This window comes from Drosophila gunungcola, unplaced genomic scaffold (assembly GCF_025200985.1).
Source record: "Drosophila gunungcola strain Sukarami unplaced genomic scaffold, Dgunungcola_SK_2 000097F, whole genome shotgun sequence".
Taxonomy (NCBI): Eukaryota; Metazoa; Arthropoda; class Insecta; order Diptera; family Drosophilidae; genus Drosophila; species Drosophila gunungcola.
The window spans coordinates 208287-236254 of NW_026453259.1; the positions used below are offsets into that span (position 1 = coordinate 208287).

The 27968-nt window shown below is 44.6% G+C and overlaps 1 protein-coding gene across 4 annotated transcripts; it reads left to right on the forward strand.

The window, feature by feature from the left end:
* Nucleotides 1–1416: 1416 nt before the first annotated feature.
* LOC128265149 (glutamate receptor ionotropic, NMDA 2B) lies at nt 1417–27900 on the forward strand. 4 transcript variants are annotated; one of them, XM_053000981.1, is made up of 11 exons: nt 1418–1688; nt 7340–8007; nt 19206–19977; nt 20521–20671; nt 20870–21463; nt 21576–21865; nt 21926–22078; nt 22561–22712; nt 23128–23635; nt 24476–24580; nt 27062–27900. In XM_053000981.1, exons 2-11 carry the CDS (start codon nt 7545–7547, stop codon nt 27102–27104), a joined length of 3231 nt encoding a protein of 1076 aa, XP_052856941.1. In that variant the 5' UTR covers nt 1418–1688; nt 7340–7544; the 3' UTR covers nt 27105–27900. The 4 variants fall into 4 exon arrangements, with proteins under 4 accessions (XP_052856942.1, XP_052856941.1, XP_052856939.1 ...); XM_053000979.1 differs by lacking the exon at nt 1418–1688 and adding an exon at nt 6685–7234; XM_053000980.1 differs by lacking the exon at nt 1418–1688 and adding an exon at nt 6685–7234 and having other exon boundaries at nt 24476–24577.
* Nucleotides 27901–27968: the final 68 nt, after the last annotated feature.

Genomic DNA, 27968 nt, shown 5'->3' on the forward strand with positions numbered 1-27968 from the left:
AAATTTTCGTTACACTCATAAAGTATATGCCCCATTTGACTCGTAAGCAAACAAAGACTTACATCGATTCGCTAAACTGTAGAAATCAAGTTAATCATCCAAACTTAAAGTATTTGAACACTTTGTACACTCTGCCCACCACGGTGGCTTAGCGGAGCAGGAGTAATTAGACTAGGACTAGCCTCCGAGCCTGTCTGCGCAGGGAGCAAGCCGCAAAGCGTTCAAGCCAAAGGCAGTACCAGCTTCAGAAGCGGAATCAGAAAAAACCAGGAGCTAGAACGCAGAAAGTGCGCACAATCAAAACAAATCAACACGTGGTTTTTGGATACTTCTTCACCAGTGGAGCAGTCGAACTGTGCAGCAGTCGAGTAGTCGAGGTCGAGAAAAGCCCCCTGCACCCATCAGCATCCTCGTCTTAAAAAGCAGCGCAGAAGCAGAACTTCGAGCGTTGCCGGATTTTTCGGGCAGAGAATAGAACCTTAGTCATGCTGGCTCACAGCATCTGATTCCTAACTAGTTTTTCTCTTTTTATGAAATCAAGAAAGTTTGGCAAGCCAAAGTTAAATTGCCTTTGCACTACAAAAAAAACGACTAAATGTATACTTTTAAACGAAAATTTGAAAAAAACAAGACAAATTTTTCCATTATTCCTTACTTATTACAGCTTATACATTTGTATAACAATTAAGCCTTATTTTTAAATGACTATATTTCGAAGTATATGTATGTAAGTATTTTATACACAACAATTATGGTTTTTAAATTAGTTTTTTGATTGTTCCAAAACAGCAACTCGCCTAATAATCAGGATTTACATATATCTTTATATAAAACTTACAAAAAAAAGAATCAAAAACATAGCATTCCTGAAAAAGTGTACTTTTGCTCATAGTAGTCATGACTGCTAAACATCTATCGGCATGGATTAAAAATATCGCAATTTTTTTGTGTGAAAAATAATAAACATTTTATGAAGAGGTATGTAAAAAAAATTGCCAACTTGGGCCGAGTGAAGAAACTGTTAAGAAAATGGTTTTCACTTTTGTGGCTTAAATATTATGGTTGGATTGAACCTCCTGCTGACTGGGTGGCCACCCTGTCAATGGGTTTGGCACGCGACCAGCATCCAAAGAGAGTGAGAGAGTTTCGGAAGCGAGAGAGCAGAAATGTTACGTATACGTTGCAGGAGGGCGTGTTACAAGCCGAAATGAAACGAAAACGAAATCGAAGCCAACTCTCTCTCTCTCTTTCTATGTGACATTGACAGTGCTCGGCGGCTCCTGTGGATTCCACTACCGCTAGCCCACTCCTTCTGCGGCAGAAAAACGAGTTTCGTCCTTCGTGTTGGGGCTCGTATTCGCTTGCGGATGCTGCGGCTGCTGTTGCTGCTGCTTCTTGCTGGCTATATGGCTGGGTTTTGGGCTCTGTGTCCGGGTTGGCAGTGCCATTCGGTGGCTCGTCGCTTTCAGTCCGCAGAACGCGCTCCGCTCCGTGCCGTTCCGCTCGCTTCGTGGCGTTCAACCGTTCAGAGTCCTGTTCTGTTCGGTTCGCATCCGCAGGAGCTACCTGCCGACGTCCAGAGCTAGAGAGCCAGGCTTTGGTCAGATTCAGATTCCGATACCGTTTCCGAGTCTGAGCGTGGTTTGGCCCGCTCGAACTAACGCCTAGACTAGACCGCGAACGTAAACGTAAGCCCAGGACCTGCGACCACATTCAACCACATTCGTCCCCGTCCACACCCCGCCCATATCCTTATGCCAATCCGATTGTGTTTTGTTTTATAACAAAGAAAACAACAATGGCAGAAACAACAGTCTTAGTGTTGGCGAACATGACAAAAAAACAGGGAGCAGGGAGAAATAGAGAAAGCACAGCGCAATGATGGCAAAAAATATATCAGCCACAACAAAATAGAGTCCTTTTTTTTGTAGCTTTTTTTGGGCGTGTATGTGTGCGTGTGCCTGGTTTATGGCTATGTGTGCGTGTGAGTGTGCCTGTGTGTGTGTCTGTGTGAGGCTGCGTCGTCGTCATCGCCGCTGCCGTTGTCGCTGTGGTTGTGCGTGTCTTTGAATTTTTTGGGTGTGGACTTGTTTCATGTTTCAGTTTCAGTCGACACCCCCATGCCACCCCCTCGGCAACAAAAATCTGCGCTAAGTAGCAACAACAGCTACAACAAAACAGCGTATATATTATTAAAAAAAAAAGTGCAATTGAGAAATGCAGTGTCACTCTTTATTTTGTTTTTATTTAAGTGTTTGAGTGAGTGTGCCAATAACTATAACAACAACAAGAACAGCAACAACAATTACCACAGCCAGCGCTACCACAATGGCCAAGTGCATTAAAAGTGCCGAAGAAAAACAACGCGAAAGCAAAACAAAAGCCTCAACCCCCAATCGCAGCCCCACCAGCCCCCGACGCCGCCCCTGCGACACATTTTAATTAAGAGCCTGCCATGACAGACCCCTTACAGGCAACCCACCGCCCGCCGCCCCCACAACCACCCACAGCCCCCCACTCGATCCCAGTGCAACGCCACCCCTCAACAAGTTTGCGATTTTTATTATTATGAAATTTTCGCTAATTCGAGGCGGAAGGCCAAGCGGAGCAGCGTTGGGCGTCTTTTTTCTTATTTCCTTTTATTAAAGGAAAAAAATAGTTGGGATTAAAACCTTAAAATCATGTCGAGTTGTCAATAATAATTTTGACTTGGGCCACCAGTTCTTTAGCAAAGATTTCAAAAAATCAAAAATATTGTATGGTCCTTTTAGTTCTACCGACCTTACGGCCTAGATATGAACGATTAGTGTCTGCTACAAGTCAGCTTGTCTCTTAAACTAAATGCTTTTTATTTAAAAGCCAACCTGAGAAAAGTCTTTAACACATTTCTGTTCTAAGCTCTTTAAACAAATGTATTTGGGATACCGACGGATTCCATTTTTTTTGGGCGAATGTATCGAAGGCACAGTCTCTAGAGATTTTTGTGTCACCCCAGAACGTGTTTTATTGTTTTCTGTGCCCAGTCAAATCTTCGGATATGCGTCCCACCACGCTCGTAATATATTTAGCGAACTCCTTCCACAAGACGATGGCGATGTTTGACAGTTGAGGCCCTCAACTGCTGGCTGAAGGTCAGCGTGGAAAGGATGTTCCTGCTGTGTCGCAGAAACCAAAACCAACGAACAACAATGCGACTGCAGCTCAGTCGGAAGCCGAAACTTTCGGGCCAACACTGCTCTGCACACACACCGGGTCAAACTGCCAGGTGTTGTGCTCCTGTAAAGTCTAAAAATAGTCTAAAAATTAAAAATAAATGCTGAAAACCAAGCTATATCCTAATGGAAGAAAACATACGAAAAAAGGATAGGTTTTTATATGAATATAATTATTGGTCTTGAACAAGTTAATTTAGGTTTCACAACTTATTTTATGTATGTTTTAATGTTAAATACGACCATAAAGGATGAATATCCATATAACAAATGGAGAACATACATATTTACTACATAAGCGAAACAAATACAAGAATGGTGGAATTCATAGGACTTGAAAATGTGCTAGATTTTTAATAGCTTTTTCGTTGTCAAATATGGTTGACTTAGTCTGAAATAGGCTAGACTGGCAACACTGTCCGTCCTGTTCCTGTCGTCGTTGTTGCTGATTTGGTTTCCCCGTCGTGTCGTTGCAGCGCGATTTGCATTCGGCCAACTTTGGGCAGCAAACTTTTGTTTGCTTGTTGTTTTGGCGGCACAACAAGCTCAAAACAAGGGGGCTAAAGGAAGCTGATCTAATGAATTAGCTGCCAGCCAGGATTACAGCGGGTGAGGATGAGGAGTGGGGGGTAAGCAACACCCCACAAAGTCACGAAGATAACACGCAGCCATTTTTCACGCCCAGCGCACATTCTCTGCGCTTAAGCGAGAATGCGAGAAGAAAAACAAGGGACAAAGTGACAGAAAACGTTTGGGCCAAACTAATAAGCAACCAGCCATGTTTGTTTAGAGGGGAAAGGAAAAGGAGGAGAAGAAGGGAAATGCTGACAGCGGTCGACGCACTGTCAAATTAGACAGCTCCCAACCCATGTGCCCAGTCATCTGTGTTAGCCCAAAGCTAACCCATTCGGCACTGGCCAAACAACGATAAAGCACGGAAAACGGAAGGGAAGGAGCAGAACAGCGTGGGCGTGGTCAGCGGAAAGAAAGAGAAGAGAGCAAAGAAAAAAGCGGCAAGCCATGCTAAAAAGTAAATAACTGTCAAAAGGGTTCAGCTGTGGAAAACGTATAAGAACACAGAGAGAAATTCAGATCAAAAGCAATTAATGTTTTTCATAAAATCAGAGCGTTTTTTTGATGTTGTCTTGACTAAAACAAAATATAAATACTATGAGCGATATTTGATATTTTCAACACTCAAAAGTAAAGCCTTTTTAATGGCTTACTTCATAAACGATATACGTATACGTACGTGTGTGCGTCGGTGTGTGTGCTTGCAATTTACTGTGCTAGTAGCAGAAGCTGTCCCCAAAGAAGCCAAGTAAATACAACTTGAGCCTAACCCAAAATGTCCGCCAAAAGTCATAAACTCACATACCTACACAGTCACGAACAGACATTCACACTTACAGACTGACACACGCACAGAGAGAATGAGAGAAAGAGAGATGATGATAGTGCCATTGCTATTGTCATTAAACAGCAACAACAACAACATGAGGAAGTGACGTTAACAAGAACAGCCAAAGGAACAAACATTTTCAATCAAAAGTTTAATACGCCGTGAATTCATTACACGTCCGGTGAATGATGTACCCCAAGCACAAACACTACTCTTGATAAGGCAGTAAGAAGGGAGAGAGGGGTGGGTGGCGACTATGGGCAACGTTAGCCGGGATGTCTGTTATTTTGGATTCTTTTCTCATAAGATACAATTTATTGCCACCGTCATGTACAAAAAGTACGAAACACATGTAGACACACACAAACTAAGAAGAAGACATTTTACGGCTGCCCTAAGCACAAACACACAGGCACAGACACAGACACAGGCTCATAGAGATGAGCCTGGAGAAATGGAGAAGTGGAGAAATGGACGAATGCGTAGAGAGTCGACAGAGGAGTCCATGACCTTCAAGCGGAGCAGGGCGTTGGGACAAGGCTGGGGTCCTTCTCCTTTGTGCCTGCTTGGGCCTAACAAAGTAATCACTCTTTCCTGCCAACGAGCGGCGGGTGGGGAAGCTCTTCCCGCTTATTGACAGCCAGGCAGCCAAGTGTCAAAACACAGTTTAAGCCAGACCAGAGGCTACAAGAGGCGGGACAACAGCAGACAAATTATAAGCCCAAACAGCTTCTGTTTGCCGCGTTGCGCAGCCACGCAACACGAAAGAAGTCGAGCAACTTGCTGACGCAGGAGCCTGGACCCCTGCAGCCTCCCCAGCCCTCAGCCCCTGGCTACGCCCCTCCCACGCGATATTCGATGATGACACGAAGCCGCAGTAGGCGACGCCCAAAACCAAAGCCATAGCTTAGCAGTGCACATAGAAGAAAATATATGATCGTATTTTACATACATTTTTGATCAGAAGTAATGAAAAGTGACAAAAAAACTCCATTATTTAGGATTGACCCAAAACGATTTAAGAAATCGGATATAAGTTAAATGCCACTTGTGCTCATTGGGTATTTCTTTGGCGTTTACGATTTAGCGACTCACTTAATTCGACTTTTTTCTGATTTTTTAGTTTAATTTAAAAATAACTTAGGGTTTTTAAAACATTTTCAGTTTTATAATTTTGTTGACTTTTATTTTGAACCTTTTTTTTTTTTTGATGTACCAATTGCTACAAGTTTGGCCAAACAAAGGGCGATATAGGGAAACTACCAGCATCCGCAATATGTGGGGATATTAATGATGATGACTATCATAATGGCAAGAACAGGGAAAATCTGAGAGACAGGGCTGCCAAGGGGCATATCTGGCCACACCCCATGCCTACAGTCCAACTTTTCGACTCCTTATTTCCGTTTCCTCTGCTTCGGCTGTTTTTAATTGCCGCTACTATGGTATACCATTCAAAATTCAAAGAGAAAACTTCACGACCGATTGCCGCATACCCTGCGGGGGGTGAGTCAGAAAGCTGAAAACAGGAATCAGGAGGCAGAGTATGTATGTGTATGAGGAGCTGCGATTATGCGGACCAATGTCGCATTTAATTTATGTAGAATGGCAGGCTGCGCTCAAATTGAATCCGACTGAAAAACGGCGCAGGCGGCAGGGCAAAGGCTCGGTGGATAAAATACCCTAGGAGATGAGAAGCAACACCAGACAATTACGTAGTATACTTAGTATTCTTCAGTACGTAGAAATTAATTAAACACTCATAAAAATAAGTTGGTAAATTCAAGTATTTCTTACCAAGTTTAAACGCTTTGATTTTCTTCCATTGCTGTTTTTAGCTATTTAAACTATTAGGATATTACATTTTTATAAAATTTTTGGAGTAGATTGTAATATTTGAAACATTTAATTTACATTTGAACTATATTTAGTTTTAAATATTATTAACATAAATTTAAATATGTTAATATAAATGCAATTTGCTTGCTATTAAATATAATGAAATGTTTTTTTTACCAATTTTTGTTTGAGTAAGTGAAAGATCTTAATAAAATCCTGCAGCAGCTGAGTGAATAAGAACCCCTGACGTATCCATCATTGCAAGGGCAATGCCACTTATATTTCTACTTATTTAGACATGAGCCTAGCGTGGAATACCCTCCAAAACCAGCAGCAACAAAGTGAGGGAGGCACCTGCTCCTGCCTGCCTGGGCGATGTGTACATAAATACCCTTTGGCGGCAGCAGGCGCCGCACAGTGGGCCCGAAACGATGCATACGGGACTGCCTCAAAACGACCAACGACTTTCGTACACAAAGAAACAAATTGATGGGATATGATACTCATTTTGATGAAATTCCGCATCACTTTGGAATGTTCGAAAAAGAGAGAAAACAAACAATTACCAATTTTTAATATGAATTTTACAAAATTCAATGGTTGAGAATATCGAACTGATTCAGGCAATTCGCTTTTCTGTGTAGTACGCTAAACGGTTTCGACCATAACAAATTATTAGCGGAAACTGAAATGGCGGAAAACGTCAACGACGACTGTTGCCAATGCTGCTGCTGGTGCTGGTGCTGCTGTTGCTGCTCCTGCTGCAGACGTTGTTGCTTAGGTTTGTGTGTGCTTAAATGGGTGTGCCGGTGAGTGGGTGGCATGGAAGTGAAAGCTAGTGTGGGCGGTTACGTGTTAATGTTTTCTGTTGCCTGTTTAAATTTAGCAATGCGCAACACCCAATACAAACACAAGAAATTCCCTGGGAACCAAACAGAGGGCGAAACAGAGGGCCGCTGCTGAGAAAAACGCAATCCATCCATACACAAAACAATAGCATCGCCCAGCCAATTAAATCCTGGCCAGATGCACTAGAGACCACCGGAGCAGGGAGTACCGAGCACCGAGCGCGAGCACCGGATCATACAGCCATGATGCCCAGTCGCGTCAAACTGAAATGGGGCACGGATGAGCCCCCACGGATGGGCAGAAGGGCGACCGACGACCACACCACTTTCAACACTGCCAGCAGCCAGCACAATAGCAATAGACGTCTAACCACTAACCCTCCAAGCGGCTTCCTCCCGCTGTTTCGCCTCCCGGTCCTGCTGCTCCTCCTGCTGATCCTGATCCTGGATAGCTGCCACGCCCTCCGGCTGACCAACGGAGGCGGCAGCCTGAGCAAGGGCGCGGCGGCCAACAAGGAGCAGCTCAACATCGGCCTGATCGCGCCGCACACGAACTTCGGCAAGCGCGAGTACCTGCGCAGCATCAACAACGCGGTCACCGGCCTCACAAAGACGCGCGGCGCCAAGCTGACCTTCCTCAAGGACTACTCCTTCGAGCAGAAGAACATCCACTTCGACATGATGTCGCTGACGCCCAGTCCGACAGGTGAGTGCCCTTTGCCGTTCCTTACTTTCTCCACTTACAGAACTCCTCGCTACTCGAGCGCGAAATTTGTTTATCAGGGGGCGTTGTGGCCACGGGAGGTCCAGGTTCGCAGAGGTCGGAGGTCATGGGCCGCAACACCTGGCCGACTCTTAATTGCGTGCGCACTTTTAATGGCCGTTCATTTGGAGCTACTTAAGCGCTTAACCCCCTTCACCACCCACGACGACGCAATAAAAGCGAAAATGAAAATGATAATGAAATCGGGGAACGAAGGAAAAATGCCCAATGCGATGCCAGGCGGGAAAACATGGCGGACATAAATAAATGTCCAGGCCAGGCCGGACTTTAATTAAACGCTGACAGGGTTGTAAACGCAATGTGCCAAGGTTACCAGTGGGGCAAATGAGATAAATAGTCTATGAACATCTATTCATAGGCGCAAAATATTTTTGCCAAGTGCGAAGTACCGTTGATTGATTGGCAATCGAGTTCCTCATTATTGCTAGTGCCAGTCAGGGTTGCCACGGCAGCCGGCTGTGCACAAAGTTGCAGTTACTAAGGACTCAAAATTTGAAATGATTGGATATCTCATTCACACAGTAATAAACATAGTAAATATTGTCAATTGCTTTATGGCATAGACTCAAAGAGAATGCTTTTGAATAGAGATGTGAGTCAAGTAATGCTCTAGGGGGGTCAGAGTTGTCTGGACTGACAAGACCAGAGCAGAAGTTTCGACTCTGTTCTGCTTGAGTGACGACTTGAATTTCAGCAACGCATCCGTGCAACAGGGTTGCCAAGTGCCTCAATTTGATTCCAGAAATTTAGGCCACCGCTCTTTCCCCCGCTTCCTCCTTTGATTGCATAAGCCCAAATTCCAGATTCCGTTTTCCAAGTGCAAAATTGCATTTCAAAAGGCTGCTGTTCCTGTCTACAAATTGCATTCTCCCTGCCACATGCAACTGCCACATCGCACTTTTCGAACCCCTCACTCCACTCCCAGCGTGGCACAAAACATATGCAGAGTTATAAAAAGGTCATATGGTGAGGGGAGGGTTCAGGGGCATATTGAAATTGTATGTTGCATTTCCACAATTTTGCTGGCCAAATTGATAAAGTAAACACACAGAGAGGCGGGCGGGCAGAAAACGGAGAACGGAAAACGAGTAACGGAAAAATGTGAGTGCAAACAAAACCCAAATGAATTTTCAATGATGTTTAAATGTTTATTATGGCCAGGACCTTGAGAACATCCAGCCCGCATCCATATAGCTCGAGTATCTGTGTACGCAAATTACAACATATAGCAAACAAAGTCTGTATGCTTATTGCCCAGCCCCCGCCTCTTCTACACTGATAAAAAATGGAATATTAAAAATAAATATATCAATATTGAGTCCAGAATTGTTAATTTCCTAAATAAGTTAAATATAAAATCATATTATTGTATCAAATACAATGTGCATATACTTAATTACATAACATAATATTAAACTATTTGAATACGAGTGGAAAAGTGGATTTAAAGTGTTCACTTTTTGCTTTAATTTTAAGATTTTTAAATCTATTTCGAATATTAATATTTCTATAATATAAAAAAAATGAAAAATACTTAAATTAAGAATGAAATTCTCAGATTAGGTTTTTTTATCAGTGCACAGCCGGCGAGTGTGTTAGTCTATGGGGAATTTATAATGGATTTCTATAGCCTTCGCACCCACGCACACTCGCTCACTTGACAGGGACATAGCTTGTTCAGATGTTCAGTTGTTCAAACGATTGTTATTTCTCTCGACTGTTGAACAATAAGCGCGTGGATGGGGCCTTGATTTCTGCCACAGTCCCCCATTTTCCGCCTTAGGTGGAAAACTTTGCCTTTCTTTGCCTGATGCCGCCTGATTGCACCCCATCTGCCACTCCACACCATCTCCATTCCTCCCATTGATTGCTGCCCATATTTTGCCCGTCTCGTGCCAGCAAATTCTATAATATTCGTATGGAAATTGAATTCGGTTAAGCGATCGTCCAGTGGAAGTTCCAATCCATTCCCTGCACTGGTCATTGAGTTGGATGAGCCCTATTCATCGAGGACAGTTCGGGTGGTAATTTCTGTCAAGTGGCGTCCCTTTCAGTCTGCCTGGTTGATGATTTTGTGTCAAAGTAATTTCATACTAAATTGTATTACTTAAGCCCCCAGACACAACAGACGGTAACTGTGTGTGCTTGCCCCTTTCTTGTGGTAACCATAAACTTTGATGGCCTGATTATCGAGTTTGGCTCATTTGTGACGATGGAAAACGAGCCACAGCAAAGGAAAGCCAGGCAGGGCAAATTGCGGGCAATCACCTCCTAAACCCATGAAGACTATAAAGCTGGTCTGTAGGGACACCTTAGAGTAGGCAAAATTAATCTCATCCACTCTATGTGAGATTCTATAGAATTATCCTCCATCGCTTTGAAGCCATCACACTTACTCAAAAAAGCTTTGCGAAAAATGAAAACCGAGATTTCTATTCTTCTATTTTAATAAAATATTACGTTAATAATAACTAATAGAATAGAAATTAATACCATACCATAAGTCGAGTTCTTGAACAAACGAATTTGGTTCTTTAAATAAGAATTTTAGACTTTTGTGTTCTTATTGTGCACATTTGTGACAATAGATTAAGAAACATGGTATTGAATTTCCGTTTTTAAACTTTAATCATTTAAAACGATTTGTTTTTGTGAGTATACGCGCAGGGAAAGTACCAGAAAAACTGGGAAAAGTGAGTGGACAGCAACCTAATAATCGTTAGCCCTAATTCAACATCACCATTAACAACAAAGCCACATTATCATACTGACAGGTTTACACTGCATCTACTACTGCATGTGCACTCGGTGCACACACAAGTTCATGTAATATGTTATCTGTTGTCTGCTATCCGACTTGCATGCTGTGCGGACTCCCTTCTTTGTCGCGACCCTTAGTAGCTGCTCATCCGACTAATTTGCATTAATTGCATAACAATAGTGGCAGCACTCAGCGAAGCCAAATTGATGGGATAATTGAGCTTTTTGTGCATTTGAGTAAGTTCCGTTGTTGTCCGTTGTGCACTGTGACCCGGAACCAGGGAATAATCCCGTGCCTCATTCCAGTTTCCGTTCCGATACTTGCGGTTTTTACAACGGCTCCATCGATATAACCACAAAATCTTTTTTAATCTTTTTAAATTTTTACTTAAAAAAAATGTACACAATAATTTGACGTTTAAAAATAAGTAGGCAATATTTTTGTTGTGTAAGTCTTAAAAGCATTTTGGAGTCTTGTGATTTACAAGTTATCTAGCTTAACAAAAACCAAAACGTAATAACCTGTTTGGGTTTCGGTTCTGGAACAACTGTTCTTTATTCGACGCGTTTCTATAATTGCAAAGGCAATTGGGTGAAGCGGCACTTGCCCATGGCCACGTGGCGTATGGGCAATGCATAGGCAGTGATCCCACAACGCCGAACTTGAAGCTTTGCTAAATGACATTTTAAGTTGAATCGAACCCGGCGGAACTGAACGTATCATATATTTCTCCATTGTCAGTATCCGACAACTCTGATCCCCAGCAGCCGTAAGTCATTTTTTTGTCATCCCTTTGTTTTCCTTGGGGCATCTACATGGTCCTCTACTATTAGCGATTGCCATCTTGCTACTGCAATCGCCAATCGCCAATGAATGACCATCGAGTGCAGCGCTGTCAGCACCGTTAACCTTGTTTACACCTTGTCTACACCATCCACATTCCCCATTCCTTTTTCTACCGGACAACAACACTCTCTCAGTAATAAGCTGTTGAATCCTGTTCCTGTCGTTGACTACCTGCGCTTTCCACACCTGCCGCGTGGTTGTCCAGTTCATCCTCCGCTCCCTCGAATCGGACACTTCTAATGAGGCAAAATTGCAGCGCGGATGGTGAACTCCAGTGAGTGTGTAGTGAATGTGAAGGGTGAAGAATGTCGGTTGGAGGGTGTACATCCCTGCGGATTCTCCGGTTAGTATGATATAGTCGACCGATTTTGTTGAAATTTAAACCGTAATTCTAAAACATTTAACCATTACTATATGTCGATAACGAAAAAAAATTACAAAACAGCAAAGTTATAATTTTTTTAAGTTTATTTTTTCGATTGTTCCAATGGGAGCTATATGTTATAGTCGTCCGATTTTGATGTAATTTAAACCGTAATTCTGAAATATTTAACCATTACTATATGTCGAAGAACGAAAAAAAAAACAGAAAAGTTATATTTTTTTTCATTTATTTTTCCGATTGTTCCTATGGGAGCTATATGCTATAGTCGTCCGATCCGGCTCGTTCCGACTTATATACTACCTGCAATAGAAAGACAACTTTTGGGAAAGTTTCATGCAGATAGCTTTAAAACTGAGAGTCTAGTTTGCGTAGAAACGGACGGACAGACGGACAGGCGGACAGACTGACAGACGGACAGACGGACGGACAGCTAAATCGACTCGCCTAGTGATGCTGATCAAGAATATATATACTTTATAGGGTCGGAGATGTACCCTCTGCAAGGGTATAAAATAGTAATATCAAAGGTATAATATTTTATATTTTTAAAAATGTTTGGTAGAAAAAAAAGGTTTTTTATCTTTTAATTACGAGTATTAATCAGATGTATTCCAATAAAAAGTGCAGATAACGGAGGATCTATGGTAATTTTCATTTGAGTTTTAATGAGTTATTAAGAGTTTGAAAATTGTTTTCCTTGAAAAACTTAACCTAATTTTGTTTATTGCTAAGAAAGCATTATAATATTAAAAAAAACGATAAAGTTGTACTATGCCTTAAAAGCATGTATTTGACCACTTTTCATTGTCCCACTACTATTACTTTGACCGCAGCTGTTCAAGGGGCATGTGTGTGCAAGCCAATGGCAATCCACCAGCATTGTGTCCTGCTCCCGAAACAAGCCTCAAACAAATGGTCGGCCGCAACGAGGGAAAATGAAAAGAAAAGAAATATCCTTAGGACCTCCGGCCAAGGCGAGCGATTCGGGATGGGGCCAGGCCAAGTCAAAGGCAGGACAATGGCTCGGCCAGCAAAAAAGTTTTCGGGAGGAGCGGCAGACATTTAATTCTCGCCGCAAACACACTGGGCAAAAAAAATCCATCAATACACGGAGCTAGAATTCCCAAAAAAAAATGAACTACTAGCGGACAATATAAAGAGTTCCCATTACTATTTATAGTCTTGCATATTTATTGCCAAAAAGATATATTTGATACACAATCTGTTTTTTTTTTTTTTTGTAAAATAACTTTGAAGTTTCATTTTATTGTCTACTCCCTTCAATAATATATAACACTGATAATGAATTTATACCATAATATAACTTACATATTAATTTGTAGAACAGCAATTTACTCTGCATATTTATTTTCATGAACCTTTACTTATGCGGGCAGATAAAGTAGTAAAACATAATTAAGATGAAACAAGGTCAAAACTCTTTTAGACTAGGTTATATTTTTTTTATTTATTTTTTTTTTTAAGTATTATTATTTTCTGTTTATACCATTGAAAACTCTTAATTTATTGTGCCAGTCAATTAGTTTATAATTAACTTTTATATAAACACAATTGCTGGAAGACATAAAATCTTTTCGCCAGTACACTCATAGAACCCAAATCAAGCCCAAGTCCGAGGCTGTCCCACTAATTGGCGCCGCCGTAGAAGAAGGCGTGTCCTTGGAGTTACTGGCAGGTCAAGAATGGCCCTCAGGCTTAGACCTCCCATGCCACTTGTGCTTTTTGCCTCTCCCGCTGGGACACTTTTGAACTTGGACTGCTCGGGAAAAAATGAGTGCCCTGGGGACTCCTGGAAGGAACCACTGCATCGATTCGGTGTCGGGTTACAAACTATGAACTGCGCTTAAGTCTGTTGACATCGCACACATGCCTGCGGTGACGGTGGCGACAACAGATGCCGAGCTCTGGCATGAGCAGTGGTCACTGCCGAGCAGAGCAGACCAGACACAAAATGGACCCTGAATTGCCTGATTATACAAGCTCAGTTGCTAATGGTGGAGCAGAGCTACAGGATTCGGAGTCAGAGCCGATCCCAGCGGTGAACTGAGGTAAAACCACGCCTAATAGCTCTTCTGGCCAAGTGGTTGCGGTTGTGGGCCAGGCAACTCTGATGGGGCTGATGCGTAGGCAGTGGGTGCCTACACACTCCTTAATGCGATGGAGATGGAGAGGGGCCGTCCCCAAGCCTGTTTGCTCTCGAGTTGCTTGTACCCGAGCTAGCAGAAATCGGGGTGTTTGGGCTGAGGACAGCTGAGGACAACTACTTTGTCGCCTCACTTTGCAGCAAAGTTTCACCATCACCAACCCCAAACCCTTTTTGAGCTGCTTGCCGTGTCAGCAGCTGCGGAGTAACTTGACGTGGCTGTGACGCGCTCGTCCTTGAGCGAAAAGAAAGGGGGAGGAGCAAGTACTCCTGGCTTATATCCACCTTAACCCTTCACCTCCCTTCATGTTGCTCAAGTAAATCAGTTTTAATTCGTGCTAACAGCAGCAGAGGAATTTTGACAGCATTGAAAATACGAAAAATGAAGCCTGCACTCTTAAAACCCAACCCGACATAAATAAACATACATAAAGAAATAATGAATTTTTCAGTTCTAAACTCAATAAATAAAACAATTTCTTTGAACGATATTTCGCGCTGCTTAATAGCAGTTGAATTAAGTTTTACGAAAGCAAAAAATACGAAAATGAAAGCTAAATAAATACATGACAGCTTCAAAATATAGTGAACTCAAGGTTGCCAGGTTGTATTTTCGGTAGTTTGTATTTTCGGTAGTTTGATTAAATACCGATTAAAACCGTGAGCCAAAACTGGGAGTGGCAGCTCTGAGGCATGAGTCAGCTAAGCTGGCATAGTTCCTACTCCTAAGTGCATGCCACACATGACTACATAGATGTCTCTGGAGACCCTACCACGAACGCGGACACGGACCCATCCCTTTTAGGGATGTGTGTGTGTTTTACGTGCAAAACTCATCTGACAAGAGCATGAAAAGCGAAAAAATCATCTGGCAACACTTTGATATTCGATAAGATGTTTGGGGGCCTCCTGTCCCACCCCGAATCGTTGTCGTCATGCGGATTTCGTATCTGAAAGATGGAGTGGGTGGCAGTGGGGGTGACGCCGTGACGTCAAGTTATAAAATATGCGCCAAGTTCCCGCCGCCCATCCCCATCCCTATCCCCACCCACATCCCCATCCCTATCCCAAGCCTCAAGTTTAGTTTAGTTCGCTTTGCTTCCTGTAGTTCCTTGCTCCTGCTCCTCGTGTTGTTGTTATTCTGCCATACAAGGCATTTCATTTTATTGGCATGCCACGCCCATGTCAGATCTGTGCGTGGCTAAGTGAGTGTGCGTATGCGTGAGAGCGCGGAATGGCTAGATGAGATTAGTAGTATTTCTCGGGTACGGGTGCAAATACACAGATATTTTAACAAAATTGTCACGAAAGGGAGCAGCCTTTGCATCATTTAACTATGGGCGATTTTACGGTATTTTATGCGTACAAGTTAAAAATCCGTATATGCATGCATGGACACCCCGCAATTTTATTTTGTTTTAATGAAAAATGTTGTCAAATTTTAGGTAATACCGTTGTTTCTTATAAAATCATCTTGAGCATACAATACGTAATGTCAGTTTGAATACATTTTTCGATCAAAGGCAACAGTACGTATGAGTGATATACTTTGAGTCGAATGCGTACATTAGATGGTCTAATTTTGTATAAACATTTAACATGAACATTTGAAGGTGCTAATCTCATTCGCTTCCAGTATGCGCTTTGCTGGATTTAAGGCACAGCAATAGGAATTCTTGCGAAAAATGCGTTTGGGGTCTTCTCATAAGATTCAACGTATATCACACAAAAAACGTGTTTTGTTTACTTCTTGTCTACAAGAGAACCATGGACAAGGAACCATTATTAGACAAACAATAGACACTTTAGTTGTTATTTTTAAAATTAGCCTGCCCCGCTCAAGAAAACGTTCTCGATTTCTGTATGATGTGCCCCGTAGCAAAACAAAATGTCTCATCTGAATGCAAATGACTAAATGCAGTATTTCTTCAGAAAACTGGCAATCCGACATTCCAATTAGTTTTCGAATTCCGCAATGCATGACGGGCGGTGGCAGTATTGCTTAATCGGCCGGAATTATCACGGAGAATGTTTAATTGTGTGCACGAGATTCGGATTAGCAGGGCGCCAACTTAGCTGGCAAACTTTTCCATCGACTTCGATGCTGGTTTCAGTTTGATTTTGAGTATCAGGTTCAGCCAGCCATTACCCGCATTGAAGCTTCGAACCGGGCGTAATTCTGCATTATCGAATGCGAACCAAAGTGCTGGGACAGCTGCGACTCTAATTGTGCTTTATGCCACTCGGGTGCGGAGTTGCCTTTGACTTTGGCGTTGCCTGTGCGACCAAGATACATTTTCGAGGGCAGATACAAATAGATTTATGTGCTGCCAGGGTGGAGCGGAGCTTTTTCTCTTTTTCCACTTGCCTGCGCCGAGCGTACTATAATGTGAAAAGTTGCTCAAGTAGGTGGGGTTGCACACATACGGGGCATACGGGGCTCCTTCACGAACGAGCGCCCTGCACTCTATCACTTGCATTGTTGGCAACTCGTGATAACTTGCGATAAAAACGAAGGCAATTGAATGATGCTCAAATGAAATTAATGGATGTTATAATAAGTTGACGAAGGCATCCACGCCTCGTTTCCCTTTCCCGCTGCTCCCTGGCTGCTTTGGCTGCTGTCAGAGCAGACAAAGTCGAGCGAGGACGAATAAGAAGGGACTCAAAGCCGGAGGCAAGTCACCAGTGACAGCTGTCAGCTGACTCCTGCTCCTGCTCCTACTCTGGCATAACAATCAGCTCCTCCAGCTTCTGCCTGCTCTTTTGGCACATTTTGGAAGGGGGGCGGTGCTGTGTCAAAATTCAATTTGCACATTACAAAAAGCCAGCTTCGCCCCGCTCCTTTGTGGCAGCGCAATTTTCAACTTCTTTGGCCACCACTTCCGGAGTCCTTCAGGGCGTCACATCACAATTTCTCAAACGAAGGGAGGGACGGACGGTCGACCTTGATGAATTGTCGCTTGCCTTGACGCGCGCCGCGTTATCTGCCATGTTACGCATTTCCCGGAGGCGTGGTTCAATCCCGATGCGAGTGTGATTTCCTCCAGCAGAGGCTACAGGACACGGACACGGATACGGACACAAAAACGGACCCGCATATGGACACGAATTCGTACACGAATACAGACACTAAAACAGACACAAATACGGACGCAAACACGGACACAAATGAGGAAACGGACACGGACACGGACCTGGAGCTTGGCACTCGGTAATGCAATTACTGGGTGCTAAATTCTCGCAATTAAATTTCCTTTTGGACGAAGGAATCAAAAATGCCCCATCAAAACGCAATTAAATTTCAGGGAAGTTCGAGTCCTGTCCGTTCCTAATTCCGTTATGTGAATTTCTATTCTCGGTTAAATGCTAACAAAGGTCCACAGTCTATAGTCGTCCCCCACCGGTCCGCCGCATTCCAATTAAGCGCTGGACCATTGTCCATCGATCCATCATCATCCCGAGTGCGGGTGCGGGAGCGGGAGCGGGTGCGGGTGCCAATGCCTAGCCCATGTTTATCCATCTATCTGCGTATCTTTGCATCTATATATACAAATCTGCGGCTGCGAATCCATCCGGGCCAGTCCCGACGTGTAATTGGTAATTGAATGCAAGAAGTCTGGGGGCAGGAAGGAAAATTAGCAAGCCCCGCACACCCAATAGCTGTCGCACAGAGGGCAGAAAGCAGAAGTGAAGTGATGAAAAAGTTAATTAAACTTTTTGATGAGATTTCACATTTTGCCAAAACATTGACAGAAGACTGAGAGTCCTACAGGGGCGAACATGCAAACAGGCGAACAGGGGTTATCGCACGTTTCCTAGGACTTGACAATGTCTTGTCATCGATTCCGACTCCGTCGCGTCCTCCCCTAGAGCTCTTTCAACTTCTGGCTACCAAAACTTCCGAAATTGTCTGTGGTCACTGGTGAGAACAATGGCATCTCTTTAGAAAGTCATCACACACCCACCGCCGCACCCACTGTTTCAGCGCCAATGAAGATTGCATATGAATAATTACCATGTCGCTGCGGCCTAAAATTCCTGCCGGCATCACCGCAGTTCCTTGAAGTAGGTCAATTAGATAGTAGGCCTCGTGCGACTGAAAAGAATCCGCGTCAATACTCCCCACATCATTTTCATTTTGAGGATTCCAGGCCTCACCACAGTTGGCAATCCAATAAAAGGCTCCCACTCCACCGGGCGGCACCACCCAATCGTAAAACAAGTTCGGATGGTGGCTAATCTGCAATTAATAGCCACACATCTGTACACAAGACACGCACGAGCTGAGATTGAGATTTCTATTGGAAGTGAGGGTGGGGATTTGGGGTAAGGAGCTGGAGCGGAAGTGGGTTTGGCCTGAGGTTAGTGAGGTTAGTCAGATATGCAAATGAACTTGGACGGAAATGCACTGTTAGATCTTAAGGCATTTTCCCAGAGCATGTTTATTCAAATAATGTTCACTTTTTGGGAAAATTCTGCATTAAACATTTAAAGTATCATATAAAGGAAGGATCTGACAAATCTTGAATAATACCAGAATGTGAAGGTTTTTTTGTGTAAGCTAAAAGCGTAATGGAGCTTAGAGTAATGGAATCATAAAGTCAACCACCAAAATATCTAATACTAAGTGTTGTAGCAAAAAATGAATATGTTTTTGTGTGTTCTTTTATTTTTCAGATGAGGCTTTCTTATCTCTTTAAAAAGGTTTTTGTGTTTGACTATTCAAAGCCACCATTGTTGCATTTCTCTCGAAAACTTTAATTTTCTGTAAACGTTGCGTTAATGTATTTAATTTTTTTGCTTTAATTATTGTGCTTAAAAATATTGCTAACCTTATGACTAGCACATTAAATAACAAGTTATACTTGCAGTGCTGGGATGTCAAATAAATTTAGTAGGCAGAAGAACAAAAAAAAGGAGGGATGTTTTGTACTAAACTAACATATCTTCCTGTCCAACAGCCATCCTAAGCACGCTGTGCAAAGAGTTCCTGCGCGTGAACGTGTCGGCCATCCTGTACATGATGAACAACGAACAGTTCGGGCACAGCACGGCCTCTGCGCAGTACTTCCTGCAGTTGGCCGGCTACCTGGGCATCCCGGTGATCTCGTGGAACGCGGACAACTCGGGTCTGGAGCGGCGGGCCTCGCAGTCGACGCTGCAGCTGCAACTGGCGCCGAGCATCGAGCACCAGAGCGCAGCGATGTTGAGCATCCTGGAGCGCTACAAGTGGCACCAGTTTTCAGTGGTCACCTCGCAGATAGCCGGCCACGACGACTTCGTGCAGGCGGTGCGGGAGCGGGTGGCCGAGATGCAGGAGCACTTCAAGTTCACCATCCTCAACTCGATCGTGGTCACGCGCACCAGCGACCTCATGGAGCTGGTCAACAGCGAGGCGCGTGTGATGCTGCTCTACGCCACGCAGACGGAGGCCATCACCATTCTGCGCGCCGCTGAGGAGATGAAGCTCACCGGCGAGAACTACGTCTGGGTGGTCAGCCAGTCGGTCATAGAGAAAAAGGACGCCCACTCCCAGTTCCCCGTTGGCATGCTCGGCGTGCACTTCGACACCTCCAGTGCGGCGCTAATGAACGAGATCTCCAACGCTATCAAGATCTACAGCTACGGCGTGGAGGCCTACCTAACGGACCCGGCCAACCGCGATCGCCGCCTCACCACCCAGTCGTTGTCCTGCGAGGACGAGGGACGCGGTCGGTGGGACAACGGAGAAATGTAAGTGGTGACCCCAATGTAGTGCATGTTAATATACCCTAACCAAGAAAAGGTTCACAAAAGGCCCAAGACTTAATGAATCAAAATGATCGGATGAAACACAGTAGTAGGTGGTGACCACAATGCAGTGCATGCTAGCATCCCTCATCTACTTTTCCAACGAAGACTAGGTCCACAAAAGGTCTATTGCATCTTTTAATTACCCCTCTACCGGGTTAAGCCCCTCACTTAATAAATCAAAATAATCGGATGAAACACAGTTTTGACAGGTTAAACATTTGTCGTAAGTGGTGACCCCAATGCAGAGCAAGCTAGCATCTCTCAACTACTAGATTAGGTTCATAAAAGGTCTATTCTATCTTTAAATTATTTCTTAACAGGGTTTAACCCCTTACTAAATGAGTTAAAGTGATCGAATGAAACACAGTTTTGGCAGACTAAACAACTAATGTGCATCCTTCCAATCCTTCTAGTGATACTGCAACACTTCGTAGTCAATACTAGCTGGTGGGCCCTTTATTAAGCTTTTGGTCTCTTTCCCAGCTTTTTCAAGTACTTGCGCAACGTGTCCATCGAGGGGGACCTGAACAAGCCAAACATCGAGTTCACGGCTGATGGTGACTTGCGCTCGGCGGAGCTCAAGATCATGAACCTCCGGCCCAGCGCCAACAACAAGAACCTGGTGTGGGAGGAGGTAAGTGGAGGCTTGTTCGCATGCTTTTCTCAATCCTTGCTCACTTTGCCACTTTCCTTACGCTCACTCTGCCCTCCCCACTCTGATCCACGAACCACGATCCACGACCCACTCTGATCCCGCACCGATCAATCGATCTCGCACCGCTTTGTACTTATGCCACCACCTCGATCCGATCCACGACTCCAATTGGGGCAGATTGGAGTGTGGAAGTCATGGGAGACGCAGAAGCTGGACATCCGCGACATTGCGTGGCCCGGCAACTCGCACGCCCCGCCCCAGGGCGTGCCGGAGAAGTTCCATTTAAAGATCACATTCCTCGAAGAGGCACCCTATATCAATCTGTCGCCCGCGGACCCGGTGAGTGGCAAGTGCCTGATGGACCGCGGTGTGCTCTGTCGGGTGGCGGCCGATCACGAAATGGCCGCCGACATCGACGTGGGCCAGGCACACCGCAACGAGTCCTTTTACCAGTGCTGCAGCGGCTTCTGCATCGACCTGCTGGAGAAGTTCGCCGAGGAGCTGGGCTTCACCTACGAGTTGGTGCGGGTCGAAGATGGTAAATGGGGTACCCTCGAGAATGGCAAGTGGAACGGCCTAATCGCCGACCTGGTCAACCGCAAGACGGACATGGTCCTCACTTCGCTAATGATCAACACGGAGCGCGAGGCGGTCGTCGACTTCTCTGAGCCCTTCATGGAGACGGGCATCGCCATCGTGGTGGCCAAGCGCACGGGCATCATCTCGCCCACGGCCTTTCTGGAGCCCTTCGACACGGCCTCCTGGATGCTGGTAAGTAGAGACTGCTCCTCTTGCTCCTCTTCTGTCCCACTGCCCCTCTGTCCAGCATACTCACGGGTAAGTGTCCTTGCTCCTCTCTCTATGTTCCATCTCCAATGCCCAGGTGGGCATAGTGGCCATCCAGGCGGCCACCTTCATGATCTTCCTGTTCGAGTGGCTGTCGCCCAGCGGCTACGACATGAAACTGTACCTGCAGAACACCAACGTGACCCCGTACCGCTTCTCCCTGTTCCGGACCTACTGGCTGGTGTGGGCCGTCCTCTTTCAGGCCGCCGTCCATGTGGACTCGCCGCGCGGCTTTACCTCGCGCTTCATGACCAACGTGTGGGCCCTTTTCGCCGTAGTCTTTCTGGCCATATACACTGCCAATCTGGCCGCCTTCATGATAACCAGGTGAGCAGGGGTCTCCATCCCTCCATCTCAGGGAGCACAATTTCTATCTCTATCCTTCAGGGAGGAGTTCCACGAGTTCACCGGTCTCAACGACAGCCGTCTGGTGCACCCCTTCTCCCACAAGCCATCCTTTAAGTTCGGCACTATCCCGTACAGCCACACGGACTCGACCATCCACAAGTACTTCAACGTCATGCACAACTACATGCGACAGTAAGTGGCTCTTACTATTACTATGTTTATGCCATGGATTTCACGAATTTAGGAATACATGTGCAGACGAATTCGTGAATTAATATGTAAGCAGAGATCCCAGACGTGTTAAGTAAAACCCAACCTAATTTACATGTCTGGTTCCTCTGCTAGTATTAATAATTTAGCTGGTTATTATTACTTTCACCATTGCGAAAGCGCACAATTAAACTAATAACACCGAGTGGTGACGATTACAATTAAAGACCCCTTAAAAGACAAGCACCATTAAACTTAAATTCGGCTTTAGTTGCTTACTTTTACATCCAGCGTTGCGACTAAACTTAAAGACAATTTAGTTGGCAGCGCATCACTATTTCACCATAACTGGCATATGTTAGTGAATGCATGAAATGGACATCGCATAAACATAGTATCTGATAGCTTGGCCCAGGGGTGCCTTGTACACTGATCTGTAATCTAAAATTGTCATTCTCCTGCAGGTACAACAAGACCAGTGTGGCCGATGGAGTGGCTGCCGTGCTCAACGGCAACCTGGACTCCTTTATTTATGACGGCACTGTGCTGGACTATCTGGTGGCCCAGGACGAGGACTGCCGCCTCATGACCGTGGGCAGCTGGTATGCCATGACGGGTAAGTTCAAGTTTAATATTTGTAATGAGAATTGCATTTAAACACATGTTTAAATGATGACCATTTTTTTAAAAGTGTTGAAAAATGGGGAAAGTTTTATTCAGGCAGCTTTTAAGGTAACAGACTAGTTTGCATTGAAACAGAAAGACAAAAGGACAGAAGGACATGAGGACAGCTGGATGGACTCGTCTTTGTATTATAGACCTTAATTGTATGGTAGTTTGGATGAGAAAATAATCAACAAGTTCAATATCGTATTATGATCTTGACAGAATTATAGAGACATTGACGGAAACGCCCTTCTAAAAGGTTATGTTAATGCGATTTCCTCTCGTTTTTAAAACGTAATTTAAGCCCATAATTTGATCTGGCTCGATGGTGGTAATTTACGGTTCTGCCCCTCTTTCCGCCGCAGGCTATGGGCTGGCATTCAGCCGCAACTCCAAGTACGTGCAAATGTTCAACAAGCGGCTGCTCGAGTTCCGGGCGAACGGGGACCTGGAGCGGCTGCGGCGCTACTGGATGACGGGCACGTGTCGGCCGGGCAAGCAGGAGCACAAGTCCTCCGACCCCCTAGCCCTGGAGCAGTTCTTGTCCGCCTTCCTGCTCCTGATGGCCGGCATCCTGCTGGCGGCGCTGCTCCTGCTGCTGGAGCACGTCTACTTCAAGTACATCCGCAAGCGGCTGGCCAAGAAGGACGGCGGCCACTGCTGCGCGCTCATCTCGCTGTCCATGGGCAAGTCGCTGACCTTCCGCGGCGCCGTCTTCGAGGCCACCGAAATCCTCAAGAAGCACCGCTGCAACGACCCCATCTGCGACACGCACCTCTGGAAGGTCAAGCACGAGCTGGACATGTCTCGCCTGCGTGTCCGCCAGCTGGAGAAGGTCATGGACAAGCATGGCATCAAGGCGCCGCAGCTGAGGTGAGTGCTCGACCTTTCTTTCAGGGTGCTGAAGCCTTATGGCAGTGCATTTACCAACACAGTTAAAAAACACACACGCACACATGTAACGAATGTCAGTGTAGAGTCCAGGATTTGGATTAGATATGAAAACAAGACAGGAAGCAAACTTCGGCAAGCCGAAGTTCATAAAAATTCTTGAAAACATTCAAATTATGATTGACTTGCGAGAAGCTATTTGAAGCTTATTTGATTGTTCCTATGGCAGCTATATGAAATCGTTTTCCGATTTTAATAAAATTAAAAGCGTAATTCTGAATTATTTAACCATTACTATATGTCGAAGAACTAAAAAAAAATTTAAGAACACCAAAGTTATAATTTTTTTTTTTTATATTTCCGATTGTTCCACTGGGAGCTATATGCTATAGTCGTCCGATCCGGCTCGATCCGACTTATATACTACCTGCAAAAGAAAGACAACTTTTGGGAAAGTTTCATGCTGATAGCTTTAAAACTGAGAGACTAGTTTGCGTAGAATCGGACGGACAGACGGACGGACAGACGGACATGGCTACATCTGTCTAGACTGTCCTAGTGATGCTGATCAAGAATATATATACTTAATAGGGTCGGAGATGTCTCCTTCACTGTGTTGCAAACTTCTGACTGAAATTATAATACCCTCTATAAGGGTATAAAAAGCAACGTACCTATTGTTAACTTGCCTCAATCTTATTAGCAACACAAAGAAGAAATTAAACCCCTTCTATGGAGTATTGGATTCGGAACTCACACTTAACTCTTTCTCACTAATATTTTGTAGGTAATAATATATCCATGTTTACATGTCCTTTGCAGGTTGGCCTCCTCCTCGGATCTGTTGAACCACCATCATCTCAAGGAGCGGCCGCCGCTGCTGGGAAACCTGAGTCTCGCCGCCAGCGCCCAAGATCTATACAGGTGGTAAGTTTTCTTTGTGCATGCCTTTTCCTGCACGACTTCCTGCACCCAGCTCTCCCTTCTCGCCCTCTTGGATGTCCATGTCCATGCCCATGACCATGTCCTCCACTCCCGTGGCAGTAATTAAATTAAGCAATTGCTTGAGATAACATTCCAGCTCGGTGCTCAGTGTTCAGAGTTCTTTTTTCCGGACCGGTCCGTGCCGGGACTCGTTACTGGCCACGCTAATGATGCCGGGCAGCTGCTACAACACCCCATGTCTCCCTGGGGGCATTTCTCTGGTTTCTGCTCTAATATAAATATATGGAAATTACTTTATTAAATTACTTTATCTCGGTTTCTGATTCAGCAGAGAGACACGGGCAGGGCGGGTTTCCCTTACCCATTCCCATTGCCCAAACAGACACACAGAGCGGAGGGACACGGACATTCCCTGGTTATAGTCTTTAGTTATAGCACAATTTCCGACAGTTCCTGTTGTCATTCATTGAAGAGGCAGAGGCAGTGAAAGTGGTAGTGGCTGGGGCAAAGTAGCTTTGCCTTTGTGTGAAGTGACTAAGAGGGGTTTGGGTGGGTCCCTTCATTTGCATATAGTCTACAGTGGTTCGGGCCCCGGCTAGGAAATCGGATGTGAAAACGCTTTATGACCCTCCACAGTCCCAGCTGCAACCCCCTTGACAGCAGGACCAGAAATTACCAGATCAGGGTAGCACTGGCAGCCGGCACCCGGCATCCACAATATCGTTTTCATCGGTAGTTCGCCACTGCACCGCCACAAGTTTCCCTGGTTTTCCTGGCCAGTCAATCACTCACAGCACAAACACCCAGTTTTGTGTGGGGTAACACCTTTATCTATGTCGCTCCACCAACTGGCATCCCATCTCCGGGTCAGGGGTCGGTATCTGTGCCGGTAGTACGGCTTAGGGGCGACTTTGTGGTGGCCCACTATCCGGTGGGCCTTCCGGACTATAAATCTGCACAGAACGATGAAAGCTCGCTAGTTATAAATGCTAAGCTGTATTTAATGCTGATCACCCTAAAAAGCCACTTTGGATACCGCATTATTGAGCATTTGCAGTTTTAACGGTTTCATACCCTATACCAATATCGTTAGGGAAGAACATAAATATCCAGGCAAGAAGTTCCAATTTTAGTTATTTGCGTACATTTAACCAATTTAATTTCAGTGAAATAATCTTTTCTGTCTGTTGCGTAACATCATTGTACTACTTTTGTAAGCTCATGTTACCAGCTTTAATGCTCAAGTGGAAGTATTTTTGTGGACCATTTCCAAATGCCGTCCACTGTATTGGCATGGCTGCTCGGGAGTCACACCAAGAGACGTTTTCATTAATTACTGGCAAGTAAACAGTCCGAGAGCTTTGCCAACCGAGTTTGGTATAAGGTGGCTGAAATGGCGAGGTGAGCTTGGCGAAACAGTTGGAGCGTTCTTCTCTGCGGTTGTATTGTCTGTCCGTGTCCGTGTCCGTGTACGTGTCGTTGTCCGTTGTCCTTTTGTCAGTTGTGTGCATTATGGCGTGCCAAGACTTATCCAACCCTGCGAATGGAAAGTTATTTATGTTGGCTTTTGCCGCTTTGCAGCCGATGTTCCATTGTGAGCTTGAGCTTGGACTCCTTCAGCATCCTTGGCCACATGTGTATCCCCGTGCTAACTTTGGATTTTATGTTAACCAGTTCTACCCCAACCAAAACAGACACAACGAAACTTTTCAGCGAATTGTGCAAATTAAGTTGAAGCAACCGAAAAACGAGCCCCAAAATGTTAATGTGGATGTACACGCTTTTCCAATTCAGAGGAAAAACGTGGGAAAGTCTTCAAAGTCGAGCTCGAGTTTTAGACGAAGGAGAGCTTATTAACGGATGATGAATAACGGGCAGCAATGATGCCCAGGGGAAACCCCTTTGTTGAATTGAAGCGCCTGTCCGATCGTGCCACGGTCTCACCTCTGGCACACATACACCTGACCTCCGAAGCACCGCCCCACCTTGTCCCCGTTTGATGATTCGCTTTTCGCATTTACTTTTTGGCACTAATTTATTTACATACGAAACCTTGAGTGCTCGCCCCGTTGGACTCTGATTGATTGATGATGCCCAGGTCTTTGGCCGTCCGCCGAGCCGAGTCCCTTCGCAATCCCATTTGCATTCCCATTCCCATCGTAGTTTTGGCTTCCTCCCCCCACCATTATGGCTAATTCTTTCGATTTTCCCTGGCAACATCCTCACACACTGAACACACAAATCCGTATTTATTGGCTACCCCACTACCCATCCCAGCCCAGAGAGAGCCTGATTACAATTTGTCACATTTTACATTGGCTGGCAGACTAATAAGCAAAGCCCGACACGCATGTCCTGCACCACATTATCTGTTCAGCATGCTTTGTAAAGAAAAGTAGCAGTAGTATATGTTTCCCCAGTCTGAATCCTCCAATTAACACTCTCCCCCAAAATGGATCGCAGGTCGTACAAGACGGAAATCGCCGAGATGGAGACGGTGCTGTGAAGCGTTTATAGCTGGAAATGGAGCTGCTACTCTAGACACACTAGGCACACACCGTAATCGAGCAACGTATTTAGAGTGACTGGAGCCAGAGTGCAGTACGTTTAATCAAAATCAACGTTTCAAATAAAATGTAAACTGAAAGCTTTCGGAGGTTAGAGACAGGGAGATATGAGGTGGCGAAATATAAGCCAAAGCGCCCCACGAAAACCGCACACGAGAAACCCAGATTTCCAGCCCAGGGAAACCCAAAGATTGTATAAAGTTAAACTAATTGTAAAACAGTAAAACCAACAGCTAAACCTAACGGCACACGGGGACAAACAGCCAAAACAAACATAAAAAAAACCAGCCGCCGCACGAGTATTTCATAAAATAAGTTTTAAAGGAGATCAAGAATAAAAGTAGAAGGAGAAGCTGGGGAGATCAACCGTTACACTTTTGGCGATTGAATTGTAAACTGTAAGCCGTTAACAAGAGATTGGGGCAAGTAGTAGAAGAAGAATAAAAGTAGATTCAAGCCAGAGTTGAGCATGTTTGTATGTAATCCGTTTGATTGTTTGTGATTGTTGTTTCGTTTGTTGTCTTTTTTTGGATAGTAAATATTTACTAAATCATAATCAAGTAGGCGTATAGCAAGGGCTTACATACAAGCAGGACGACAAGCCACGCCCATTATTAAATATACACATTAACAGATTTATATGTATTTACCTTGCTATGATTACGATTATGATAACGACGATATAAATGTTATTGCATATACACGTACATATACATATACATTTAAAGAACAAAACAAGAAATATTTACATATGAATATAAATGTATGTACATATGTACTTATATTTTTTCTGATTTTGATAA